This window comes from Manacus candei, unplaced genomic scaffold (assembly GCF_025592945.1).
Source record: "Manacus candei isolate 608988 ecotype Guabito, Panama unplaced genomic scaffold, ASM2559294v1 h1tg000051l, whole genome shotgun sequence".
Classification (NCBI taxonomy): domain Eukaryota; kingdom Metazoa; phylum Chordata; class Aves; order Passeriformes; family Pipridae; genus Manacus; species Manacus candei.
The window spans coordinates 232,411-255,616 of NW_026138099.1; the positions used below are offsets into that span (position 1 = coordinate 232,411).

General features: G+C 40.3%; 1 protein-coding gene across 5 annotated transcripts in view; it reads left to right on the top strand.

Annotated features, from left to right (window-relative positions):
• GOLM1 (golgi membrane protein 1) overlaps positions 1-23,206 on the top strand; it is a 38,218-nt gene that overhangs the window by 4,002 nt on the left and 11,010 nt on the right. For 3 of the 5 annotated variants that reach the window (XM_051801452.1, XM_051801453.1, XM_051801451.1), the window contains 4 exons: positions 2,401-2,578; positions 6,500-6,679; positions 17,339-17,393; positions 18,404-18,506. In XM_051801452.1, the coding sequence (XP_051657412.1) occupies positions 2,450-2,578; positions 6,500-6,679; positions 17,339-17,393; positions 18,404-18,506 (467 nt within the window). In that variant the 5' untranslated portion in view covers positions 2,401-2,449. Of the gene's footprint in view, positions 1-1,451; positions 1,553-2,400; positions 2,579-6,499; positions 6,680-17,338; positions 17,394-18,403; positions 18,507-23,206 lie in introns of all 5 variants that reach the window. The other 2 variants (XM_051801455.1, XM_051801454.1) reach the window with 1 other exon arrangement.

Consider the following 23,206-nt stretch of genomic DNA (forward strand, 5'->3'; position numbering starts at 1 on the left):
TTTGTGCCTGTGCCTTAAGCTGCATGGTGAACAAATCATTCTTCCTTTGAACAGTATAGTTGCTTTACCTCTGAAAATTTTTGAGGTAAACAACTAGTCCCATATATTTATCCAGTAGATAAATTCCAGTGCATGTTGTTACTGCTGATAATGTGGACTACTTTCTTTATTTCTGTCAGCAGTAAGGAATATACCAATTATGTTATTCAAGGAATATTTGGAATGGTGCATTATGTCTTGCAGTGCTGTGTTTAGTAATTTTTCTGTGTTCTCAAATATACCAACTAATACTCTTACAGCAAAGAACAGGATACAAATGATTTCATGGCAGGTTCTGATACACCTTTTTTGAAATATAGTATTTTATTCTGGTTATGCAGAGGCAAATCAGTTCTCTTGTTCTTAGCTAATGTGATGGTGCTGGTCATCCCCTTTGTCCACCTCTCTTTCTGCTCTGGAGATCTATGGTTCTTGGTTTTCAGAGATCCCGTGTAAGGCAAGATGGCTTTGTACTTCTCAGGCACTCATCTTAGGAAGGCACAGCAGGAGAATAGTCCATGCAAGATGTATGTGTTTCTGCAGTTCTTGACTTTCTGTTGAAAACTTGTGCATATCTCTGCGTGTTTGTTTTACTCTGCTGCATCTCTATTTTTTTCTTTACAAAAAAACCCCCACATGGTTCTTTCGCATGCCTTTGCCTTTTAGTGTTGACCTTACCTCATCTCTGTGTGGCCCTGTGGGTGTCCACTGGAGCTGTGCTGCATGTGTCTGTTACCTCCTTGGCTGAGATTTCCTTAGGCAAGAAACTCAAGTCTGGGGTGTCAGACCTCTGCAGCTATGCATACTTTTTTTGGATTGTTTTGTGGGGTGTTTGTGTGATTGCGTGTGTGTATACAAAGACAACATTCTCAGGAAGCTGCATTTTACTCTTAGAACTCTCTGTATTCTCCATCCCCAAATACAAATTCACAGACTTTTCAAATGAACACATAGATTTGAAACTGTTTTGAGTCTGGCAGTATTGTGCACTTCGTGCCGAGAAAAGGAGAGAAAATAGATTATATCTTGAATGCAAGAGGCAATCTTGCAGGGTATGCATGTGCACGCTTAGGTATATGTGAGCTGTTGAAGGACTTAAATGCTGGAAATACAGTGAAATCAGCATTTCTGGTACCTGCTAACTCCTGTCATCACATTCTTCCCCGTGTTTACAGTGCATGTCCACATGTAAATCCTTTGAGAGTTGCTACCATTTAATAACTTTTAATTAAAACCTGTGCATTGCATCTGTAGGGAAGAAGTTGGTTTGTTTAAGAGCACTGCCTTGAGAAACTGTACAATATGTTAGTAATAGATGTACCCATTTTATATTTAACTAGTGTCTCGTGATGCATCTGTATTTGCTGTCTGTCTGATCTTCTGTGCTCATTTTTGCTGGCTTTTGTCTGCAGGAATGCAGAAAGAAAAAAAGTTAATCTCAGTTTACAAGGGAGCAATCTACTAGAAGCTGTGACTGAGTTTCCTGGTGGAGTTTTAGGATTCACTGATCTAGGTGCCATTATGCTTATTACGACCAGGTTTTACCACATAATAAAATGAGTATGGCCTGTTAGAATATAGAGAATTGCAATTGCCCTTTGCCCCTGCTTATCTTTTAAGGTGTGCTGTTTCATAGGAATAACATAAGTCTCAATAGCAACCAGTAGTACCCCTGGTACTGCTCATTCATTAAAGCAGGTTATTTATTTTCAGAAAGGTTATTTATTTTCTGTTAGAAGCAAAGCAGGCAGCTGAGGATCAAAGCAGAGACCACTTAATACAATTTAGCATTGAAATCAATGCTGTGTCTGCTAATATTTTTATTTATTTTTATTTGTAGATAATCCTTAAAATAATTTGGTTCAATCTGACTTATTTATTTACAAGCTTGGAGAAAAGAAGTTAAAATAGTGTTATCGGATGAAGTAACTTGAAACTGCCTAATTCTAGGAAGCAAAGTACAAATTACTTCTCAAACAGAAAAACTAAGTTGATTTTCTCTCTAAATTAGGTAATAAGGAATCTGTCCTCTCTCTGTAGACCAGTGTTGTCTAATTAACTTTTTGGGTGGAATATATAATAAAAGAAAGGCTGGTTTGTTCTGTTTATTGCAGATTTTCATTCTATTGTTAGGTATTCAAGACATTCCCCTCAAGACCATGTGAAGCTTTATGTACAAGCTAATAGTGTGTGATGGCCTTTCTTTGTCTTTCAGATGGAAATACTTAGATAGTATACCTTCCTTGCTGGGTGTATGCCCATCAGCTGAGAGCTATTGCATTATTGCTAAGAAAAGTTTTTTGTGTATATAAAATGGCTGTAGTGGAGGATGTAATATAATGTGTCATTTTTAATTTGCAGGTTTCCACACTGTTGTGGTTCTTTGGATTTGTTTTTTTTTTTCTTGGAAATGGTAGGTCTAGGAAGCAGCTGCCGAGGGATGAAGTCTTCGCCGCTCCTCATGGCTGCACTTGTGGCATGCATCATTGTTTTGGGTTTCAATTACTGGATTGCAAGTTCTCGCAGCATGGATCTGCAGGTAATTTTCCTTTTGCTCTGCATGTTGTTTTGTACTTTCGTGGGTAATGAACATAGTTCACAAGAAGGATGCTTCCCTTGCATATAGCAAGCCAGGAGCTTCAGGTTGTTTTAGGAACTTTCGCAAATATTATATTTGTTGCTTATTAGTAGTGGGAGATGGGGGTAATAGGATGAATGCCTATTTGTAGGTGAGTGGGACGCAAAACTTGAAGACCTGCGTGTATATTCCTTCTGCTCACACAAAGCATTCGGCTATCTTATGCTGTTTCAGTTTAAAGATATGGCAAATGCCATCCTCTGGTTTTTTTTTCTTAACTGTACATTGAGACTGGCAATCTGTTTTTAATGGGAATGGGTTTTTGCAATTTGCTCAGCTGTCCTGGTTTCACTGCAGTTGGTAATGAAGCACCATGCAGCTGCTCATCACTCCCCCAGCACCAGGATCAGGAGGAGAATCAGAAGGGTATAAGCTGGAGAACTTGTGGCCTGAGATAAAGACAGTTTAATAGGGAAAGCAAAAGCCACACATGCAAGCAGACCAAAACAAAGAATTAATCCACTGCTTCCCCACGTCAGGCAGGGTTTCAGCCATCTCCAGGAGAGCAGGGCCTCATCAGGTGTAACAGTTACTTGGGAAGACAAATGCCATCACTCCAAATGTTCCCCCCCACCTTCCTTCTTCCCATCACTCTATATACTGTGCATGATGTCAATGGTCTGGAATATCCCTTTGGTCAGTTTGGGTCACCTGTCCCAGCTGTATGTTCTCGCAGCCTCCCATGTACCCCCAGCTTCCTTGCCAGTGAGGCAGTGTGAAAAGCAGAAAAGGCCTTGGCTCTGTGTAAGCCCTGCTCAGCAATAACAGAAACATCAACCCTGTGTTCAGCACAGATCCAAAACATAGCCCCATACTAGCCACTGTGAAGAAGGTTAACTCTATCCCAACCAAAACTAGCACACCCGTCTCCCTAGATTTGTTCTCTTACATGACCTATGAGATTGTATGTGTACTTTCCCATGAAATACATGAAATCTAGGTTGTTCAGTGTCTAAAAATCTGTATTTGTGTTTCTTAGTAGCCCTTCTAAAGGAGGACACAAAACTCACATAGAATAATTACCTGCTATTTTTTTAATGGTAACTATAGTTTTTGTGGCTGTTGAGCTTGTGTTTTAGTCTTTTCTAGAGCATTTATTCCAAAGTAGGCTGTGTGAATCAAGTTTCTGCTTTGTGACAATTCATGCAGGATGGATTTTTTTTTTCCTTTGTTTTTAGCAAGGAAACCTAAAAGGGAACAACCTGGTATCATAGATTTACTTGTTCTAGAAAAACCAAGTGGAATTTTTTTTTTCTTTCTACTTCATCCTTATGAAAGAGGGATGTTGAACAGGGAGAGGGAGGTTGGTTCTTTTGGCTGGGGTGATTGACACACACAAAAAGAACTAACTAGCAGGCCTGCATTCCAAGCTCGTGGCCCTCCTAAGACTGTGGGGCAGGGTCATGAGTTTTTCTTTCTTCTCTCCTCGGAAACGGGAGGCACTTCACTCTTACCTTAACCCAGGCAAGGTGTGTGTTGGAGCGGTCCGAGGTTCGCTTTGTTTTTCGGCCTGGTCATCTGGCTGTTTTCTGGCCTTGGCTTGCCTCCGTTTTTCCTGCGCCCTGTTCTGCCCCCAGCCCAGATCTGCTCGGATTTCATCGGAGAGGCTTGACCCAACTGCAGTGGAACTTTCTGGGGAGGAGGTCGCCTTTTCCTTTTTCTGATCCCGTGTTTGGCAGCAGCTTGTGCCCATTGATGAAGGGCAGGAAATCCTGGCCACAGCCTGCGTGAGTTTTGTGGGAAGAACCCCCTTTTTCCCCTTTTCCCGTTCCCCTTCTCGGTGGGGGGGCAGGTCTCCATTTTCAGCTTCTCTCACATACCGGTCCCCACGTGGCTACCACCAGAGCCCAACACCGGCCCTGCCGACCAATGCCGAGCACTGCGGGCTCTGCTCCTCTGGTGATCCAACAGCACCTCCTCCTGACCGTGGTTAGAATCGCGCCAAAAGGCAGAAAGTACTGAACTGTTTCCGTTCTGAAGGGGGTTTTTGGGTACCGGATTATTGCTTGGTTGGTTTTGTGTTCTTTTGTTGTTCTGCCAATACACATATATCCTTCAATAAAGGGCTGTTATTTTTCCTTTCTCCATACTTCCTCAACTGGAGCCTCTTAATTTTGGATTTACAATTGCTTAGAGGGAGGAGTTTGGTCTTCCTCATAACTCATCCTCCTTAGCAAAATACTTCAGTCTCATTAAACTGAGATGCCAGGTAATGACTGATGAGAGCTCCTCCCAGATTTTACCAGTGAATTTGTATCCTGTTTGTAACTGAGCTGAATTTTAGTACTGAGTTGACAGCTGGAGTTAAACTCTTGTTTCACCTCAGAGTGGGCACTGTTCAAACAGCCACTTGTCTCTGGCCATGCAGTTAAGGGTATGTCTTGGCTCTTCCTTATTGTGGCTTCTGAGGCTCTGGTCATCCCTTGCTTTCCCTTTAGTCATTGGCCTCAGGATGGTGGCTACCAGCAGGTAGTGACTGTGTCAATACCACTGAAGTTTTGCTACACAACTGTGAGGCAGCTGAGACTGATAAAAAATATGCTACCATCCTTGTTTAATCTTGGTCTCAATAACCTAGAGACATAAGGTCCTTTTTGATGTTGCTGATGTACTGTACTATCCCGTACATTTCTCCAAACTTAGCCTGAAAATCATTTCGGCATGGTCAGCACTCCAAATGGAATAAAAGCAAAGCTGAGGGCATGGATGGACCTTCTAAAGCACTCTGTCGATCCATTTGCTTGTTGGCAAGACTTTGCAGCTATTATGACTGAAATAGAATAAGTGCTTTTCTTTGCTCTTCCAACTAAACTGCAAGTCTTTTTTCTTATTGTTTTTCTCTACCTCCACTCCACTTCTCTTGCTTTCTGTGGCAGAGAAGCAGAGTAGGTGGGCCACAATATGGAGCATTACTGTGGTGTAAGAAGATTTTTTTGAAGTCTTGGAAAATGCACAGTTTCTATACTATCTAATTTTTAGTCCACCTGGAATCATCAAGCCTTTTTGTCTGGGTACATTCTGTTGATGTCCTCACCCTCCTGCACGTCTTTATACTCCTCATTGTTGCAGAAAAACAATTTTAACCCAAAATGTTTAGAAACTGTCCTGTAAAACTAAATTGGTGCTTAAAAAAATAGAAGGGGAGTTAAAAAAAAGGAGCTTTGTTAACATCAGGCTTGATTCCTCATCTTATGTCTCTGTGTTCGTTTGTGAAATATGTGGTAGTGTTGAATTTTCTTCTGATTGTCTGTTCTTTGAGCAGTCATGAAGAATGATGATTTTCTGTTTCTAAATTGAGTTTTTCTCGTATGTGTATTTTATGTAATAGCCATATGTCAGTTGTTCATGTGAAAATTGGGCAGTGTTGTCATCCCTCTACTCTTTCATAGGTCTTCCAGGAAAACAGATTGATTTGAGAGATGAGTTTTCACTTTGAGTTGGTTTAGTATCAACACTGGGAAGTGTAGAGATGTCAGAATTGTGTGGGTTCAATTAAAGTAATTGTTTGGCCTTGTATATCAGAAGGATTGTGGACTGTAATCTTTTTTTTTTTTTTTTTAAGCTCAAGTATGGAGGCAGCTTTCCATTTTTATCTTTAACTGAAATTTTGACAGTCTCTACCAAATATGCTATACTGTTAATTTATGTGAAACTGGAGAGATGTGTGTCTGTGTGTATGGAAAGTATCCCTGGCTGATGTAGTACTTCAATTACATGAATGTTGTTAGAGCTGTGAAATTTGCTATTCCTTGAATATATTGGAAGAGAGTCTGGCAAGGGGGAAGCATTTCTGTTGCCTTTGGCTAATGTGCTTTTCCTCAGGGTCGAGTCATGGATCTGGAAGGCAAAGTCCGGAAGGCGGCAGCGGAGAGGGGTGCTGTGGAGCTCAAAAAGAATGAATTCCAAGGGGAGCTAGAGAAGCAGCGACAGCAGATTTACAAAATCCAGTCCTTGCACAGCTTTCAGATGGAAAATGCCGACAGAGCCCGTCAGGAAGAGAAGGTAGGGTTTCTTCTAGCCAGTTTTCTGTGAGACTGTGAATTACCAAGACAATCTCTGCAACAGAAAATGTTTCTCACATGTTCCAACTGATGGGCATACAGTCAGTGTTGGTATGCCAAAACATTTATCTGTGTTTTATAATATTTAGAAAATGGACATTGAATGCATGTTATAGCATTTGCTGTGTAATATATGAAATACTAGAAACTGCAAGTAATGGCACTTCTGACTAAAACCCCTACCCTCTTTGTAAATCGTGGTTACCAGTCTTGGGTTGGTTTCTGGCTTTCTTTCCTGTGTACTAATGTTTTAATAATTAAAGAAAAGAGGAAAATGCACCAAGATATACATTTGTATTTCCAAATATGTTTGTAAGCATAAATGGTTGACGTTCATTTCTAAACACGTTACAAATTTTGTGGGACCTTGGCCTTTTGCCTCCAAAACTCAGTAGTGCTGGGAAGACATGAGAAGGTTAGACTTTCATGGCAGAGCTCCTGACTGTACAGTGTTACCAGAGAGATGGAAGTGCTTTGTGAAGAATGTGAACTTAGCTAGTTAAATAGCAGTGTGTGCAGTTGCTGCTGTGTAGTATCCTGCAAACTGTTTTGTTGTGTATTTTCCTCCTGTTGCTGATACCATTTTTAATGTGGTAATGTGGCTGTTAGTCATTGATATCACTTTTCTCCCTGTTAGTAGAAATATTTAGTTGAAAGTGTTCAGTTGCTTCTCCTGTAGAGTCTCTTGACTGAAGTTTATAGATCAGCTTTCCAGGACTATTACTTCCAGCAGGCTGAACAGACACAACACATGATAGTAGTAGGTGTTCTTCAGGTAGTGGGTTCACCATGAGGGGATGGTTTGCTGTTCCAAACTTGTGGTGACTGAGCAAAATATCACCAGAATAATCTTTGAAGGATTTAGAGGAACAGAAGTTGAGTAAAAATGGAAGGTGGAGTATGCACATCAGTGGTATATGTCTTTATTTTGAAATAATTTTTACCCAAAGTCTTAAAAGAAATACTAAACCAATTCTTTTTACTTCTTTTGAGACAAATACGTTTCTTTGATAATGTCTCTCTTCTCTTTGGGTTCAGTCTTTGCATATACTTAAAAAAAGATGAGGTATAGTTTGTCTGTTTATTTTTTAATGTATGTGTATATTAAAACAATATCCCAGGATGGTCAGACAGCATTTGAGTGGGTAATCAATCTTCTTGTTGCTTCTGCCTCCTAGTATTGGGTGTTGCTGCTGAGTGTTGTGGCATTGTTTTGCATTCTGCTTTTGTCTTGCAAGGAGTGAAAACACATGCATGAGTGGGGAAAAAAAACCCAACCCAAAAGATTCAAAGGTAAGAAAAGGGCAAATGTAACAGACTATTATGCTTCCTTTTCATAAGGAGATATAACCAGAGTTATTAAAAGACGCTAGAAGTGTAAGTGCTGGCCACGGAGTTTACAGCACAGACTAGCCAGATGGGTGATGTTGAGAGATTGACAGGAGCTCATCTGGCATCTATGCCAGGAAAAGTGGTGAAAAGTATTTTACAGAACCAGAACTCCTGTTGGACGTAGGGGAGAATGTGGTAGCCTGGGGAAGAGTCAAAGCAGCTTCTGGCAAAGAAAGTCTTTCTTCTGAAGTCTCTTGGAGTTTTTTCTGAGTGAATCAGTGACAAGGATGAAGGAGACAAATGAAAGCATTCACACCTGAAATTGCAAAAGTCAATATGTGCGTAGTTTGTAGAGATACTAAGCAGCCATGCAGTAACACAGCGCTATCTCAGGGGTGAATGATAAGGCAAAAGTTACAAAGCAGCTTAGAAATACACTGGGTTAGTTTTTGTACTGTGGGAAGGTTACCAGTGGAGTTTTGGAGTGCTGGGAAAGACACACAGAGGAGAACAAGAAGGATAACCAAAGCTATGCAGTAGTTTTTCTGCAGGAATCCACAGTGTAGGTTACAGGCTGGACAGGAATCAGTGGAGGAGTCATCACAGTCGTCTCCAGGATTCAAAATGGAGCAGAAAATGTTTGTGGCTAGGAGAGACATGGCAGGGTTGTTCTCCATCCACTGATGGCCTTCGAAGGCTGTCATCAAGTTGTAGTTCAGACTGGGCAGAAGGTAGTGCTCTTCATGCAGTTGTGTGACATCCATAATATGCAGTTTGCAGTGGGTCTGTGTAGGTTAAAAAACAACTGGATAACCTGGGACAAGCACCTGCCCCACCACCCAATACCAAGGTGTTTATTCTGTTTTGAAGCATTCCTCAGCTGCTGCTTGGAAAATACTGTGCTTTATGGCTGCCATGGAATTAATCTGGCATTCCAGTGTTAGAGATGGGATGCTGGGAAAGGTGGATTTTGGGGCCAGTCTAGTAGCCCATCCTTCTTCAGTGCTTTTCCCTCCATCACTGTAAAATACGGTTGTTCAGTAATGGAACAGTCTTTGAAGCTTTCTTTGAAACCCCAGGAGCTGATGCTTTAGGAAGCATAACATGAAAGTGGTGCATTGGACTAATTTCCTGTTTTCTGTGTTTTGTGCCTGGAGAAGTGCATGTCTGAGGAGCCTGAAGTGGTAGGATGAGTGTGTATGTGCCTGTGCACCATCATGTGTCAAATTCAAAATTTGCTTTTGTTGCAGCACATGAGCAAATATCCTGCACAGGTGCTGTTTGTTTTCCAACTCTTAATTTAACAGTAGAGGGTTGTGTTACTGGGAACCTGTGTATGTGTCAAAGTTGCCGTCAGCCAAGTTCTCATGGATCTATCCATTGTAATTTAGGAATTCCTCTGATATGGTGGCAGGGAAGAGAGGGAAAGTTTAGTTCTCCTCACTAATGGCCTTTATCTGAAGAAGCTGTCTAGGTTCAGAGGTTATTCCACAGAGTGATGTGGGATATAAGGAAAGATGGTTTCTGAGTGCTTTTTTGTTTGTGCGTGTCTGTATCTATGTATAAGTGTGTCTGAAATCCCTGGGTTTCGGCTCCATGGATTCCAGTGGAATCTGGGATTCCTGGGAGGCGAGTAATGAATTCAATCTTTCTGGTTATGGGAAGCTTGCTCCTTGAACTGAGCTTTATTTACTCCATAAAGATTAGCAGCAAGTATTTACCTATTCAGGAAGAATGAATGCAAATCCAAATCCTGAGTTTCTCAACTTGTTTTACAAGTGATGCAAACTGTATAACTAACTGGAGAGGTCTTTGAGTCATAAATGAGATTTGCTTAGTTCTTCTTGTTGTTCATAAAGAAAAATAAAAATGCTTTCAGCAGATGTGTAGGAATGAATGGTCTCTCTCAAACCCTCCAAGTTTTCAGGGAGAAATGGTGGTTTTTCTGGTTATAGAAGAAATTTGTATGCAAGGAGACTTTCACAATCTGGTCTCCTTAGCAAAAGCAACATTAAAGTAATATTTGAGACCCATCTTAATTGCAGTTCATCTCTGCTCACTGTGTCTTATTACTCTGCTGATAAAATACAGAATAATTATGCCACTGATTTAGTTTCATACCAAACTGATACACCAATAAGGTACTTGCCCTGTTAAAGTCATTGTCAGTGGCAGTGCAGTAATCACTTCGAGTTAAATCTGCCTTCTTTTGAAGTAGAACTGTCTCTGGCTACTTAAAGGATGAGGGCATAAAAAGTAGGAGGTAATCTGAGCTGGAAATACCCTGTGGGCTCACCTTTCACTGAAGCAATGTAATTCTGGAAAACTGCGGTTGTAATTATTCTCTTAAGTCTGAGTATGTATAAAACACTACTGTCAGTTTGTTTTTAAAAAACCTGCTTGAAATTTTAAGGAGTAGTGTAGATTTAGGAAATGGCTTTTGGAAAGCTCTACAGAAATAGAATGAAGAGATCAAGAAATCTTACCTGAACACTTGATAACAACAGATAAGGAATCAGGAGTGCAAAAGGGTTGTTTACAATCTGTAAGCAATTTGCTAAAGAAGAATATTCTCTGTGGTTGTTATTTGGGACTTGTAGCTATTGGGATGTACACAGCCACAGCTGTCTCTTTGAAGAGCGTATCAGGACAACAATATATGTAATATCTCTTACCTTTAACTGAAAAAACATGCTTTTGCAGTTGATAATTTTCTTTGAATTTACAAAATTCTTCCCCAGCCCATATCTTGTTTTACTGAGGAGAGGGGCCAAGGTATGTATGTTCTCTGTGAAGCACATCACTGTCTTGTTGCTCAGTGTTTTTTAACACAGGCCACAGCTTCTCTCTGGTCCCCTCCCTCTGGGAAAATTTCAATTCCCGGCACAGTCTTCTGAGACAAAATACCTATTGGTATGGAAGGAGTCAACTCCACTGAAAAGGAATTACAGTAAATCAGCAGGGAGTGAGAAGAAAGCCTTCTGTGAAAAGGAAAAGGTGCCTATGTGTATTTTGTTTTGTGGTTTTTTTTTTTCAAACCAAACAATCTTGCATAGTTTTGGAAAGGCTTTGAGGAACATTCCATACTTGCCATAACATGATATTGCTAAATTAGCAAAAGAAATCAGTCTGATTACTCATAACTGGTACAGCAGACCACCTCTGTTCAAAATGTATCTTCCACATGGTGGGGAGAAGCAAAATCATCATCCGAGACTTGCTGCACTGTAGGCACCCTGAGAGTGGGAATTTAGAGTATGTGTAGTTTAAGAGTTAACTAGTGGAATGTTTCTACCTCTTCATAGCAAAATGAATGGACAAAAAGAAACGCAGAAGGTACCTTGGATGTATCTGTACAAGTTTTATATTAAGAATCTTGTATCATAGGTTTTTGTTTTCCTTACGCTGCCTACTATTTGGGTTTTAGTTAAATATAACAATATCTTGTAATTCCTGTAGCTCTACAGGGCTTATTTTCTCCAATCTGTTTGCTAGTGCACTGCACGTGTAAAAGTAATTTCTTTTTAATATGTGTTAACTTCCCCTCTCTTCTGCTGAGAGTGTAAGAAATTGTTAATCTTGTAATTTTGGTGGTTTCTGCAGTTTTGAAGGCTGAACTACGCGGTGTCATGGTGCACATGTCTTTCATGACAAAAAAGGAGAGTCTAAATTGCTTGTAGCATAGGATGTGAAACAAGTTTGAGTCTCTGACCTTTGCCATGATCACTCTTTAAGAACAGAGCTGGTTTTTTGGGTTTGGGTTTTGTTGGCTGGGTGGGTTGTTCGTTTCTTTGGTTGGTTGGTTTTTTTGCTTGTTTGGAATTTTTTTTGTTGGTTTGGTGGGATTTTTTTATGTTTATTGAGGATGAGAAAAAGTCTACAATTTGTGAATAGAATTCAGTTCAGTGAAATATAGATTTACATGAACAATGTCTCCTCCATTTTGGGCTTGAAATTTGTTTTAAGTCTTGCTTCAATTGATGTGCCTCTACTAAAGTATACATGAGTGTGCAGCACCCAGGCCAACCTAAAGGAGAAATATTTCTTAGGAATCTTATTTATGAACTTTTTTTCCCACATACTAATATGTAGTTAGCCCTTAATATCTTGGCCTAGAATGAAAAATCCTTGTTGTGGCTCGTTGTCATGGTTTAACCCCAGCTGGCAGCTAAATACTGTGCAGTCACTTACTCAGTCCCCACACCTCTCCCTAGATTTTTGAAGAAAACACATGGCTTGAGATAAGAACAGTTGAGTAACTGAATCAAAATGAAATGATGATAGTAATGAAAAGGAGAGAGAGAGGAATAAAACCCAAGAGAAACAAGAGGTGCACGATACAATTGCTCAGCACCAGCTGACAAATGCCCATCCCATCCCCCAGCAGTGATCAATGCCTCCCGACCAACCCCCTCAGTTTATATACTGGATATGACATTCTGTGGTGTGGAGTATCTCTTTGGCCAGCTGTCCTGGCTGTGCTCCCTCCTGGCTTCTTATGCACCTGCTCACTGGTGCATTGACTCAGGGTAAGCACTACTTGGCAACAACTAAAGCATCGGTGTGTTACCAACATTATTTTGGTGCTAATACCATCATGGTGTTGGGGAGCAGTGGGAACATGTGAGATGGGTCTACTCTTTTTCTTTGCAGTAAGGACTTAAATCACTTCGAGTTAATTATGCCCTGCTTCTCCCTGATTAATTATAGATGTCTGTTTCTGCATATATAAATCTTAGCCTCCCATCTTGCTTTGTTCCCAGTTGGTTTTGTTCTTAGCAGGTGAGTTACTGATCCTGTGGCTCATCTTTGTCTCCTTTGTGCTATATTTGTAAGTTCAAAGCCCTTTTTTTCTTAAGTGTTAGTTTTAAAATCAGTGTTTACGCTCATCAGGTTCTTTGCTGTTTTAATTCTTTTTCCTGTTGCAGTATCTCATGCTTCTATATACAGCACCTGCAGTCAGTTAGAAAGCATATGTCAGTTCGGTGTACTTGGATTAGCTTGATTTATGATTGTAGCAAATGCTGAAGGAGTAATTGTAGTAATTCCTCCAAGGCATATATCTATGGAGAATACTGTGTAAGGTGTTAGTTGGATCAAATGCATGTACATAGTCCAGAGCATGTGCTCAAAACATAGGTTTTGAAATAATCTCCCTCATGTGTATTTCTGCATTATGTTTTTGGGTTTTTTTAAACAGTAACTTTATCTTGTGTTTCTTAAGTGGAATGTGACTAATGTAGACATGTTCTATGGTGAATAATAATGACAAAATCTCTGTCAGTTGTCATTAAAAAATTTGCCATACAGCTGGAGCAAGATTTTTCCCTCACTGCTGGTGGAAGTGTGACTTTTGATTTTTTGGTTTCTGAAGACTTGCTGTCCACAACATTGTCTTCAGTCAGGAGACTGATTTTTATCTCTGTGGCAATCACAGGGACTTTTGTGCAAGACATATTTGCAAATATAAGAAGCTGGTTCTATGTTTCAGAGTCACTCTGTCACAGAACATGAGATTTTGATGTGGTGATACAGTTATTTTCCAAAAGCTGGATTTTCTGGGGATGATAGCTATTGTTTTGTGGGCTAAATAAAGTTTAAAATGTGAGTTGCTTTCTAGAACTGAGTATTGCCATATGTCTGGTCAGTGCTTGCCAGCAGTTTTCTTTCTTGACCTGCATAAAAACCCCAAAGAAAACAATGTTTGCTTAATTCACAGCCTTGACGTGAAGATTACTTAACACTGGAGCGACAGTCAGATTGGAAGCTGGCAGTTGCAATATGGTCCTATAAATTATTAAACAGTATTTCCTGCTCAAGTTAAACAGCTAACCGGATTTTTATTACTTTTTTCTTGGACTCTTGCCCACACATTCAGGGAGATAGGTGTGGCATTGCCAAAAGAAAGTTTTATATGCAATCCAGAAAGACCAAGACGCACTTTTTTCCCCTGTTGTGATTCAAAGAGCAAATACATGGCAAATAATTCTACTCACTTCAGCTAATCACAGTTATTATTGTCCAGATGTGCAAAATATTTGACACTTGTCTGTTTTGCTGTCACATAAGCACTCCTGGTATTTGGGAGTTTCATTTTAAGAAAAAACTCCACAACCAACAAAGCTCCACTCCAATAAAACCCCAACCAACCAACCAAAAAAAACCCCAAACCCAACAAACCAAAAAAACCAAAGCACAACAAACTGTAGGAACATAAAATTGCTACATCCTACTGATTTTCCTGGTCCGTTGACAGTTTCTAGTAATGGCCAATGCTGTATACCCTGTCATAGTTTGAAATTGGCCCCCCTTGAGAGTTTGGGGGCTCAGAGGTGATTTGGTGCCAGGGCAGTGTTCCCTGGAGAGCCAGTCACTGTCCATGTTGTTCACTTCTGCTCAAAATCATATCTCACAGCACCAGAAATGGTTGGCATTGCAGTCTTGGTTGTTATTTGCTGTTGGTGTCTGCTGGGTGTAGATGCACAAGGCCAGGGGGTGGCTGGGCTCCCTCTCTTCCCCTCCAGGGGGGAGAGTTAGAATTAGAGTCAGCATTTGGAGTGTGTGCTGTGAAGGAAGAGATTCACAGCACCTGAGGTAAGAGGGAGGAGGCCAGGCCTTCTTTCCCCCCCTGCAGCTGCGGGACGCTTGGGACAGTGCACAACTGAACCGAGCTGCCTGTGGCCAAGGCTAGGGGGCTTTTTCCCCCCCCACTGCATTTAGGCTGGTGGGGGGTGGATTTTAAGGCTCAGCATTTTGACCAGAGCCAAGTGGACAGGCTGATAAATCAGCTTGGTGCTTGGGAGAAGAGTCCCAGGTGAAATTGGAGATGGGCCAAGAGCTTGAGAGTTGCCTGTCGAAGCTGACCAGAGGCAGCTGAGAACTGACGTGGAGGAATGAAGATTCTAGGATGTGGGTGCTTGATAAGCTGCACTGCAGCAGCCTATGAACCAAGGTGGGACACCGAGAGGGAGGAATCACCAGCAGCAGGAGAGCAAGGACTCAAAGCTATCTTCTCGGACTTCATGAGGAGGAGAGACTACAACAAACAACTGCTGGACTTGGTGAAGGGGGAGCGTTCAGGAGCCCAGAACACTCCCATGGCAGACTGTTACATATCAGTCTTAAAGGCTGCTCCTGGACTAAAGTTAAAGGAGGGGCTTGAAAGGACTGACTGATAGTAATGTAATATATATATATGTCGGGGTTGACAGAGAACCTGTCAGCAGTCTGGCAATTAGTGATGATAATTTTAACAACTTTTAGGAAATATTTACTGTAATGCCAGACGGAACAAACTTAATGCAGCCCAGACCAAAGGTCACCAATCAAAATGTGTATAGTGTCACCAATAGCATGTCACAGCATGGACAGTCTCTTCAGTGTCACCAATAAGAGTGTGTACAGTGTCTACAGTTTTTTATGCTTGAGACTTTTGACCAATTGTACTGTGGCACGATAGTGTACAAAGAATATAAAAGAAACACTTGAGAGCAATAAACAGCTTCCTGTTCACCTTACACCTGGACTACGTCTGATACCTGTGTCGCTTTGGCCGTTCTGACATTATCAGCGACATATATATAGTTGCCTTTGGTTTGTATAGTATTTATTTGTGTAAATAAATGTATATATTTCCCCCTTCCCCTACAGAAGCCTCTGGCCTGAAAGTTTCTCTCCGATGTTAGGATACATTGTGATAAGGAGTGGGGGGAAGCTTGAAAATTGGATTTTTTTTGGATTTCTAACGTGGCTCAAACTGCCACAACCCTGAAGATGATAATCGTGGAACAACCTGGCTACATGGTTCATGCATTAACAAAACTTGGAATTCCATTGAAATATTAGCTTCCTTTCTCCAATAAACCATTAAAAGCAAATTCTTTTTTTGTTTACCTATAGGAAAGGAGAGGGAGATATATTGAACATATATGCTGTTATTAGTGTTACTTGGTTTTCATTTTCCTTTTTAACAAATGAGCAAGACCTTTGCTCTTGAGTTTTCACAGTGGTTTTCACATACCGGCTGTACATCCAGAATGGTGTAGAAATACTTCGGTAACAGGGACTCTTTAAAGGGTCAACCAAAGACAAATCTGCTCTTCTGCTGGATGCTAGCCTGCCCACTCAGATTGATTGAATGCTACACTTCAGCTAATCAACTCTTATTACTGTAGTCTGTGTGAAAAAAGGCACTGATGATGTTGTCAGTGTTTCAGGGTGACTTGGGCAGACAGAATGGATGCTGCTGTTTCTTCGCAATTGGGTGGTGTGGACATATGTACACATCACTACTAGAGCAGAAACTTTGGGAAACTGGGGACTTGGTATATTCTGATCTGGGACCCTTGAACACTGAGGTTTCCCAGGACAAGAATAATGAGGAAATAGGCACTGAATCCTAAGAAATATTCTCCTAAGACTGGACTGGATTGTTTCTGAAGAATAGGTGGGTTTCTTTCTTTTTGTAGTCTTAAGAACTCTTCTACACCACACTTGCTAAATGTTAAATATGAATTTGAGTTATCCTGGTATCTTGCTCACAGCAATTAATTTCATTTAGTCTTGATTTGGTTCTGTCAGTTTTCAGGTGTTGTGGGGCGTGTGTGTATATGAAATGGTAGATGAAGGTTGATGAAAGAATGGACAAAACATATTCCTATGTTGACTACCTCTTCAGAATGAGAGAGAGAGCAAAATGAGGGAATGGAAGAAGACCACTCCAGCACAAAAGCAGTGGAGATGATAGTTAGAAAAGGGATACAATGCAAGGGCTTCACGTTGCTTTTGTGAAGTTCCTTTATGCTCAATCATTAATGCTTTCATAGCTCATCTTTGCATGCGTGAATGCAGGTGTATTGATTCCTGAGTGAGAGGGTAATTAATAGTGAGCTGTACTATGCTGTATTCTTCTTCAAGAGATAAATACAGTAAATTTGACTGTGACTGCAGTCAATTAAAGAACAAGGAGATTAAAGTACAATAAAGCAGCAAGGAGTTTTAGTATCTTTAACTTTTAAATCCTTCCTCTTTACATCTGTGCATTAGTACGTTCCCCATGCCCCCTTTAGTGGGGAATCTGGGTTAAAATGAGTGTTTGCTCTTTGCAATAGTAGATCTGTAAAACAGCTAAAAGTTTTTGTTTGACTGTAACAGAGCACTTCACAAAAAACAGATCATTACAAGTGCTTTGATAGGTGTTGTTTATAATATTAATAGTAATACAAGTCCTTTGCAGTTAAAACACTGTTTTTTGTTTTGCTTCTTTCAGGCATTACTGCTGAGAAACATCACAGTAAATGATCGACTGATTCAGAATCTACGAGGTATGTTGTAATATCCCTGTGCATCTCTCTCATGCTGTTTTTTAGGCCCTCTGTTTTTAAGCCTTGCATCTTTCTGAGGTCATCTGAGAACGCTGCCTTTCTTCAAGTCATGGGGATGGTGCAGGAGCTGCGATGACTTAGATACTTCTGCATAGTTCCAGTTAAGTGAGAACCATAGTGCCAGTGTGAGAATAATCTACCTCAATGGTAAAAGGATTTGTCCATGTAGTACTTCTGACTCTTACTATATAAAATAATACAAAATAAACCTAGATTAATGTATTTATTCTCTATTCTACCTTTTGCAGCATATTCTTGCATTTTTCCCTAGATGTTGGGTCATGCATTTTAGCTCTGGAGGAATTCACAAACGCCTATATTAAATAAGAAAACTCAGTCTAATTCATTTCTATTCATGTTGGTGCTTCAGAGCTGTGACTAGCAATGTATTCCTCAGGAGGTCTGGGAAATGAATTCTAAGTCCTATAAACAAGTAAATATGTTGTGTACCGCCTGCTGGTGCCCTCATGCAGAGCTTTCTATCAGGAAGAAAACTCTAAATTATAGGTGCCTCTGTTGTTTCTGTTTCTTATACAGGAACGTAGCTGTAAATTGCGTATTATTTTGGGAAGCATTGTAGGCTTGTCTTTAGATGCTGATAAACATGAACACTGTTTCTTGCTGTGTTCTGACTGTGATTTCATAAACCTAAAGATTTTCTGGGCTGAAACCTAGCAGGGTTTGCAAATCAGAATATTCCTGATGAAGAAAAGTAGGTAAAAAGATATGTTACACTGTTTTTGCTAGTATATTTTGCTGAAAGGCTATTTTTGCCCAACCCTGAGAATCCTTGTTGAATAAATTCAATTTTATGCAAAATGTAGTTAGCATGACAGATGAATTAATTTAGTGTGCTTACTATTGATTTGTTGAGATTTCTGTTGTTGTATGTATAGGTATGTGTTTATTTGCGTGTATTTTACTATGTATTTTAATCCTGTTTTGATCAGAACACTTGAAAGAGTTACAGACAGAATATGGAAAGCTGCAGTTGGATGTTTATTGGTTTCAGAAGAACCAGACTAACCTTCAGAGGAAGTTCTCATATGACCTGTAAGTATGTGCTTTATAAAAGATGACTTCCCAAGCTGTAGGTGACTTGGTTATAACCTAGAGTATTCTTGTGTTAGCTATAGTACTGTTGGTAAATGTACGTTTTTAAGGAGAAAGTAACATCTGACACATCTTCTAAAATTGCTCACAGTTGTGAGAAGAGTGTAAACCTTGCAATCTTGGAATCTCAGTATCCACAGGCTTCTCCCACACTTCTTGATGTTCCTTCTATTGCAGGAGGTCTAAGGTAGGAGTATAATCACCTAAGAGTTGGGGGGGAAAACTAAAACATGAAGAGGCCAAACTCTGAAGAAGTTTGAATTCAGGTAGGGGAGTACCTGATGAGAAGCTGTATGTCACTGAGCTGCCGGAGATCTTGGGATATTTCTGGCACCATACTGATCAGACCATGTATTCTACATTACAGTTCATAGCTAGTCACATGGTTTTCTTGAGACATCCCACTGAATTATAAAGCATGGATAACTGAAAAAAAAGTACTTACCAGTATCCTTACCCTAAATACACATTTCTGGTATTTCTATGAATTTCTCCTGGGTTCTTTCTGTTCAATAATATTCTTGTTCCCTCTGCCTGCCTTCACATTCTATTGTATCTCTCCTCTGGTGTATAGACAAAAAAAGCAATAGAATTTGCTGTTTGCATGTTCTCATAACGATTTTCCATCAAGAATATAACTGTTTTAGTGACAGGTATTTTTCCATTGTTTAGCCAGATTTTGTAGGAATCATGACTAAAAGCTGGCAATCAAAGAACTTGAATTCTGCAGGCTAAACTTGAAGTACCTATTTTCTTCCTTTTTTTTCCCCACCTTAGAATGAAGGATTATTATTACTTCTTTTGCAATGCTTACTGATTACCAGTTGGTTGTGACTTTTTTTTTTTTTTTGGTTATTACTCATTTAATAATGATGACCCAGATGGATTGTATTAGCAGAGTTGTAATTTAAGACTTCTAACAGAAAAGTAGAAGGAAGTTGGCAACTTCAGTTTGTACCAACTTTTCATTAAGCCACACTGCCTATGTGTCTGTTAAGGTGCTTTTTCCTCTCTACGCTTGTTGCGTACCACACTTGTTAAGCACCATCTGTTTGCTGTTTAGTTAAATGGCAGACCTGGGACTCATGGAACCTCAGGTGCTAGTCAGTGAATCTGTTTGCTGGTGTCTTCCTTTTAAGTCTGAGATCAGCAAGAATTAATGGATCCTTAGGTACCTGTATGTGCTGTACAGTCATGCTCCACATGACAGGTGCATCTATGAAGCAATGGATTGATAACATGTGCAGAGAAGTGATACAAAGCAACTGTAGTGAGTCTGGCTTCTGAAAACTCATTTATTACCCGTATCTGGTGAAATGTTTTCATTGGTGAAATGTGTTCAGCTCTGTTGAGGAAATCACTGACAGAGCATCCCTGCTTGTGGTAGTGTACTAAAGGGAATCCCTCTTCATTTAATGGAAGGTCAGGGCTGGCTCAAGCTGAAGAGCTAAGCATGTTACATGAGTTTGCTTTTGTCAGGGTAGGTGTAGAGACAGATGTGATAAATCAGCCATGTGGGAGCTGCACAGGGACTCAGCTAGCTGCCTCCAGTTGGTCCTGAGACAGGTGCACCATTTCCTGCAGTGTCTCCATGGGAGTCCATAAAGGCAGTTATCTCAGTCAAGGAGCTATGCTTTCTTCACTAGCTTTGCTGAATAATACCTAAATGTTTGTTTTCTGTTTCTAGATGTTTATTGTAACTATACAAGTGAGGAAAATAAACTTCGCACTCAAATTTTCGTGAAGTAATTTATAGCTTGGGTACTGTGCAGCATTCACACAGTTCTGTTAGGAACATATATAAATGTATTTTTAAGATGTTACTTGTTGTGTGCCTTTAGGGAGGATGTTGGAACACTGATATTTCATTGTTGTGTTTACTAGAATAAATAACTTTACATTGTGTTCTGGTAGTTGTAGAAATGGATATTCGATTGTACTTCGTTACGTATGTTCTTCTTTGCTAAATGCTCACTTAATGCTGTCACTTTAAATGCTTAGAAACAAGCTTTTCCCAATGCAATTATGGGCCTAGAAAAATAAAAATTATTAGATTCCAAACGTTAGTTTTAATGTCTGCCTTCCTCCTGTCAGCATTAGAAATAAACCGATATGTTGCCTCTCTGTTCATCTGCCTTGCCAGGAGTGGGCATTAGACCTGATTATGTGCTTCTTTCTTTTACCTGGATTTGTATGGATGAAGGTTTACACCTTATGTATCAAGTACAGTTTACCCAGTGCAAAAGTGAAGAGAGTATTATTTGTATAATTGAAAGTGTTATAAAAAGATGACAGAAGTCAAATGCCTTTTTTTAACTGTACACGTTGTGGATCACTCTTTTTAAACATTCAGTTACTACTCTGTAGAAGGTAGTGGTAAAAACAGTTGTACATGTGGAATGCATAGGAACAAAGTCTATGAATTTAGAAAAAAAAAATCATTGTTTTTTCTTGTACCCAAGTCTTGAAGTTTCATCTTAGCATTTTTTTTTTGAGCAAGCTTAGTGTTTTCCATAAAGAAGTCTGCAGGAGCTATGTGAACTTGCTGGTGTTACGTGCAAAAGGAGTGCACTTTCCTCAGCAGTCAACTTCATGGGATAACCTTGGTGCACACTGTGCCAAGTGCTGTCTGCTCGTGGTAGAGCTTCTTCAGCAAAGGCCGACTGGCACATTGACCCTTCTCTCCTGCGGCACCCAGAAAGAAACACTGGACTGATCTTTTAAATACATTTCAATATTCAGATGCATTTTGATTCCCAAGAGCTTTGTTTTTTATGTAATTACTTCTTTGGAAATTTTGCTACGTGTAAAAAGTCTGATTAATTAGTTTGGTATTTGCAGACCTGACAAGTGCAAGAGTGTGAGTGCATGAGCAATCTTTCTTGGCAGGTATGAAAGGAGCTAATGATATATGCTTCTGAAGAACAAAGGTACTCTGTTTCTCATGCTGGGGTTTGGCAAATCCAGCAGACCAGGAGGGGAGAGGCTGCACATCTGTCCCTGTGCATGCAGAGCACATCTGTACACGCCAGGTACGCAGGTTAACACAGACACATGAAGTAGGAGCACAGACAACACCAGTAGCATCCCTCTCCCCTGAGAGTGGCTGTCCACTAGTGCAAAATGTGCTGTGGGGTGGTCTGGTCAGTCTGTCAGATCTGAGTCTGTAGTTTAGGCTGTCTCCACCTTTGTGCCTCTGTGCTCCTTTGAGCTCATGGAGGTGGGTCTTGAATGGGCTGATGTCTCCTGTGATAGTCCTGGGAGCAGCTGGGGAGGGTATTACTTGGGCTCCTTTCTGTGTGTGCAGGTGATCTCTTTCGCCCAGAAATTTGCTCTATGTAATCTTGTGAGGGAGAAAACATGCCACAGAGACTGAATTTAAGAGCATTGGTTTTGCACATTTGAAATATGTCACATTGATCGGATGAGACAGAAACTAGTGCTGTCCCTGTACTACAGTTTTTGTATGCACGAGTAGAGTATTCACATCTGCAGAAATCCCTTTTAAAAGAAGTGATTTCTGTTGCAGATAATAGATTTTAAACAGTGAGTATTTGTCACAGATGTTAATTGAACTTCATTTTCATTTGCAATGTGGGATGAAAGAGCATTTGTGGAAGGCTGCATTATCGCCAACTTTGGGTTGTCTGTATAGTGCATCTTATTTAAGCTTGCAAAGAGGTACAGGTAATTCTGATGTCCTTTAATTTCCTAGAAATTAATGAACGTGTGCATAAGTCAAGCCTATGTTGTTTTATTGTCCCTGATGTTCACCAACTTGGGAAGCACTGCTTATTTTGATGATTCTTAGCATTGGTATTAGCATTAGCAAAATCAAACTTTTGAACAATGGCTAGTGAAGAAGAGATGGTAATAAGGGTAATTAATTCGTCAGTTCATAGTGTAGCCATCTGCTACTGTTCTTCCTTTCTGGGAGTGAACTACAGAACAGATCTTTTGTTTTTGAAAAACAGGGGTGGAGAAGGGTGAGAGTGCAATAAAAATGAGTGCACGTACCCTGAGAATTCCTTTGGATTAGTTAGTAGCTTATTTGCAGCTTGAGAAACTGGAATGTGCCCGTCTGAGCCAGCTGCTGCTACACTGGGGGTATTAACACTTGCAATAACACTGGTCAGAGCCAGAATCAGAAGACATTTACCCGCCTTCTGTCCAAGTGAAAGGGAGGAGAAACTCGCAGTGTGTTGACCGTGGTGTTGTACAAAGGATGTTGAGAGAGATTTTGGATGCAGAAAGATGTGTTTGTAGGGTCTTAAGCTGACATAGTTACTTTTGAGTGGAAAAAACAAAGGAGAGATAGAAAGGAAAAAAGGTTTAAACCCTGCAACGAACTCTTTTGCTGCTATGACCAGCGGGGAAAAGAAACAGTGTGGTCCCCAGCCAAAATTCTTGATTGGGTAGGCTTTCCAGGGCAGTGGGTACTGACAATGATGGTGCTTTTTCGCCACATTTGCCTCTAATGTGATGCACTTCTCAGTGGGATCCACTTGATCACACTACTGCTCGTTCCTGTTTGCAGTGGGATCAAAGCATAGCTGGGGTCATGTGATGGCTAGTTTATAAGCCTTCTGTTTGTGTGTTACAGGGTAATACTTATCTGCTTTGTTACTCACTAGGTCTTG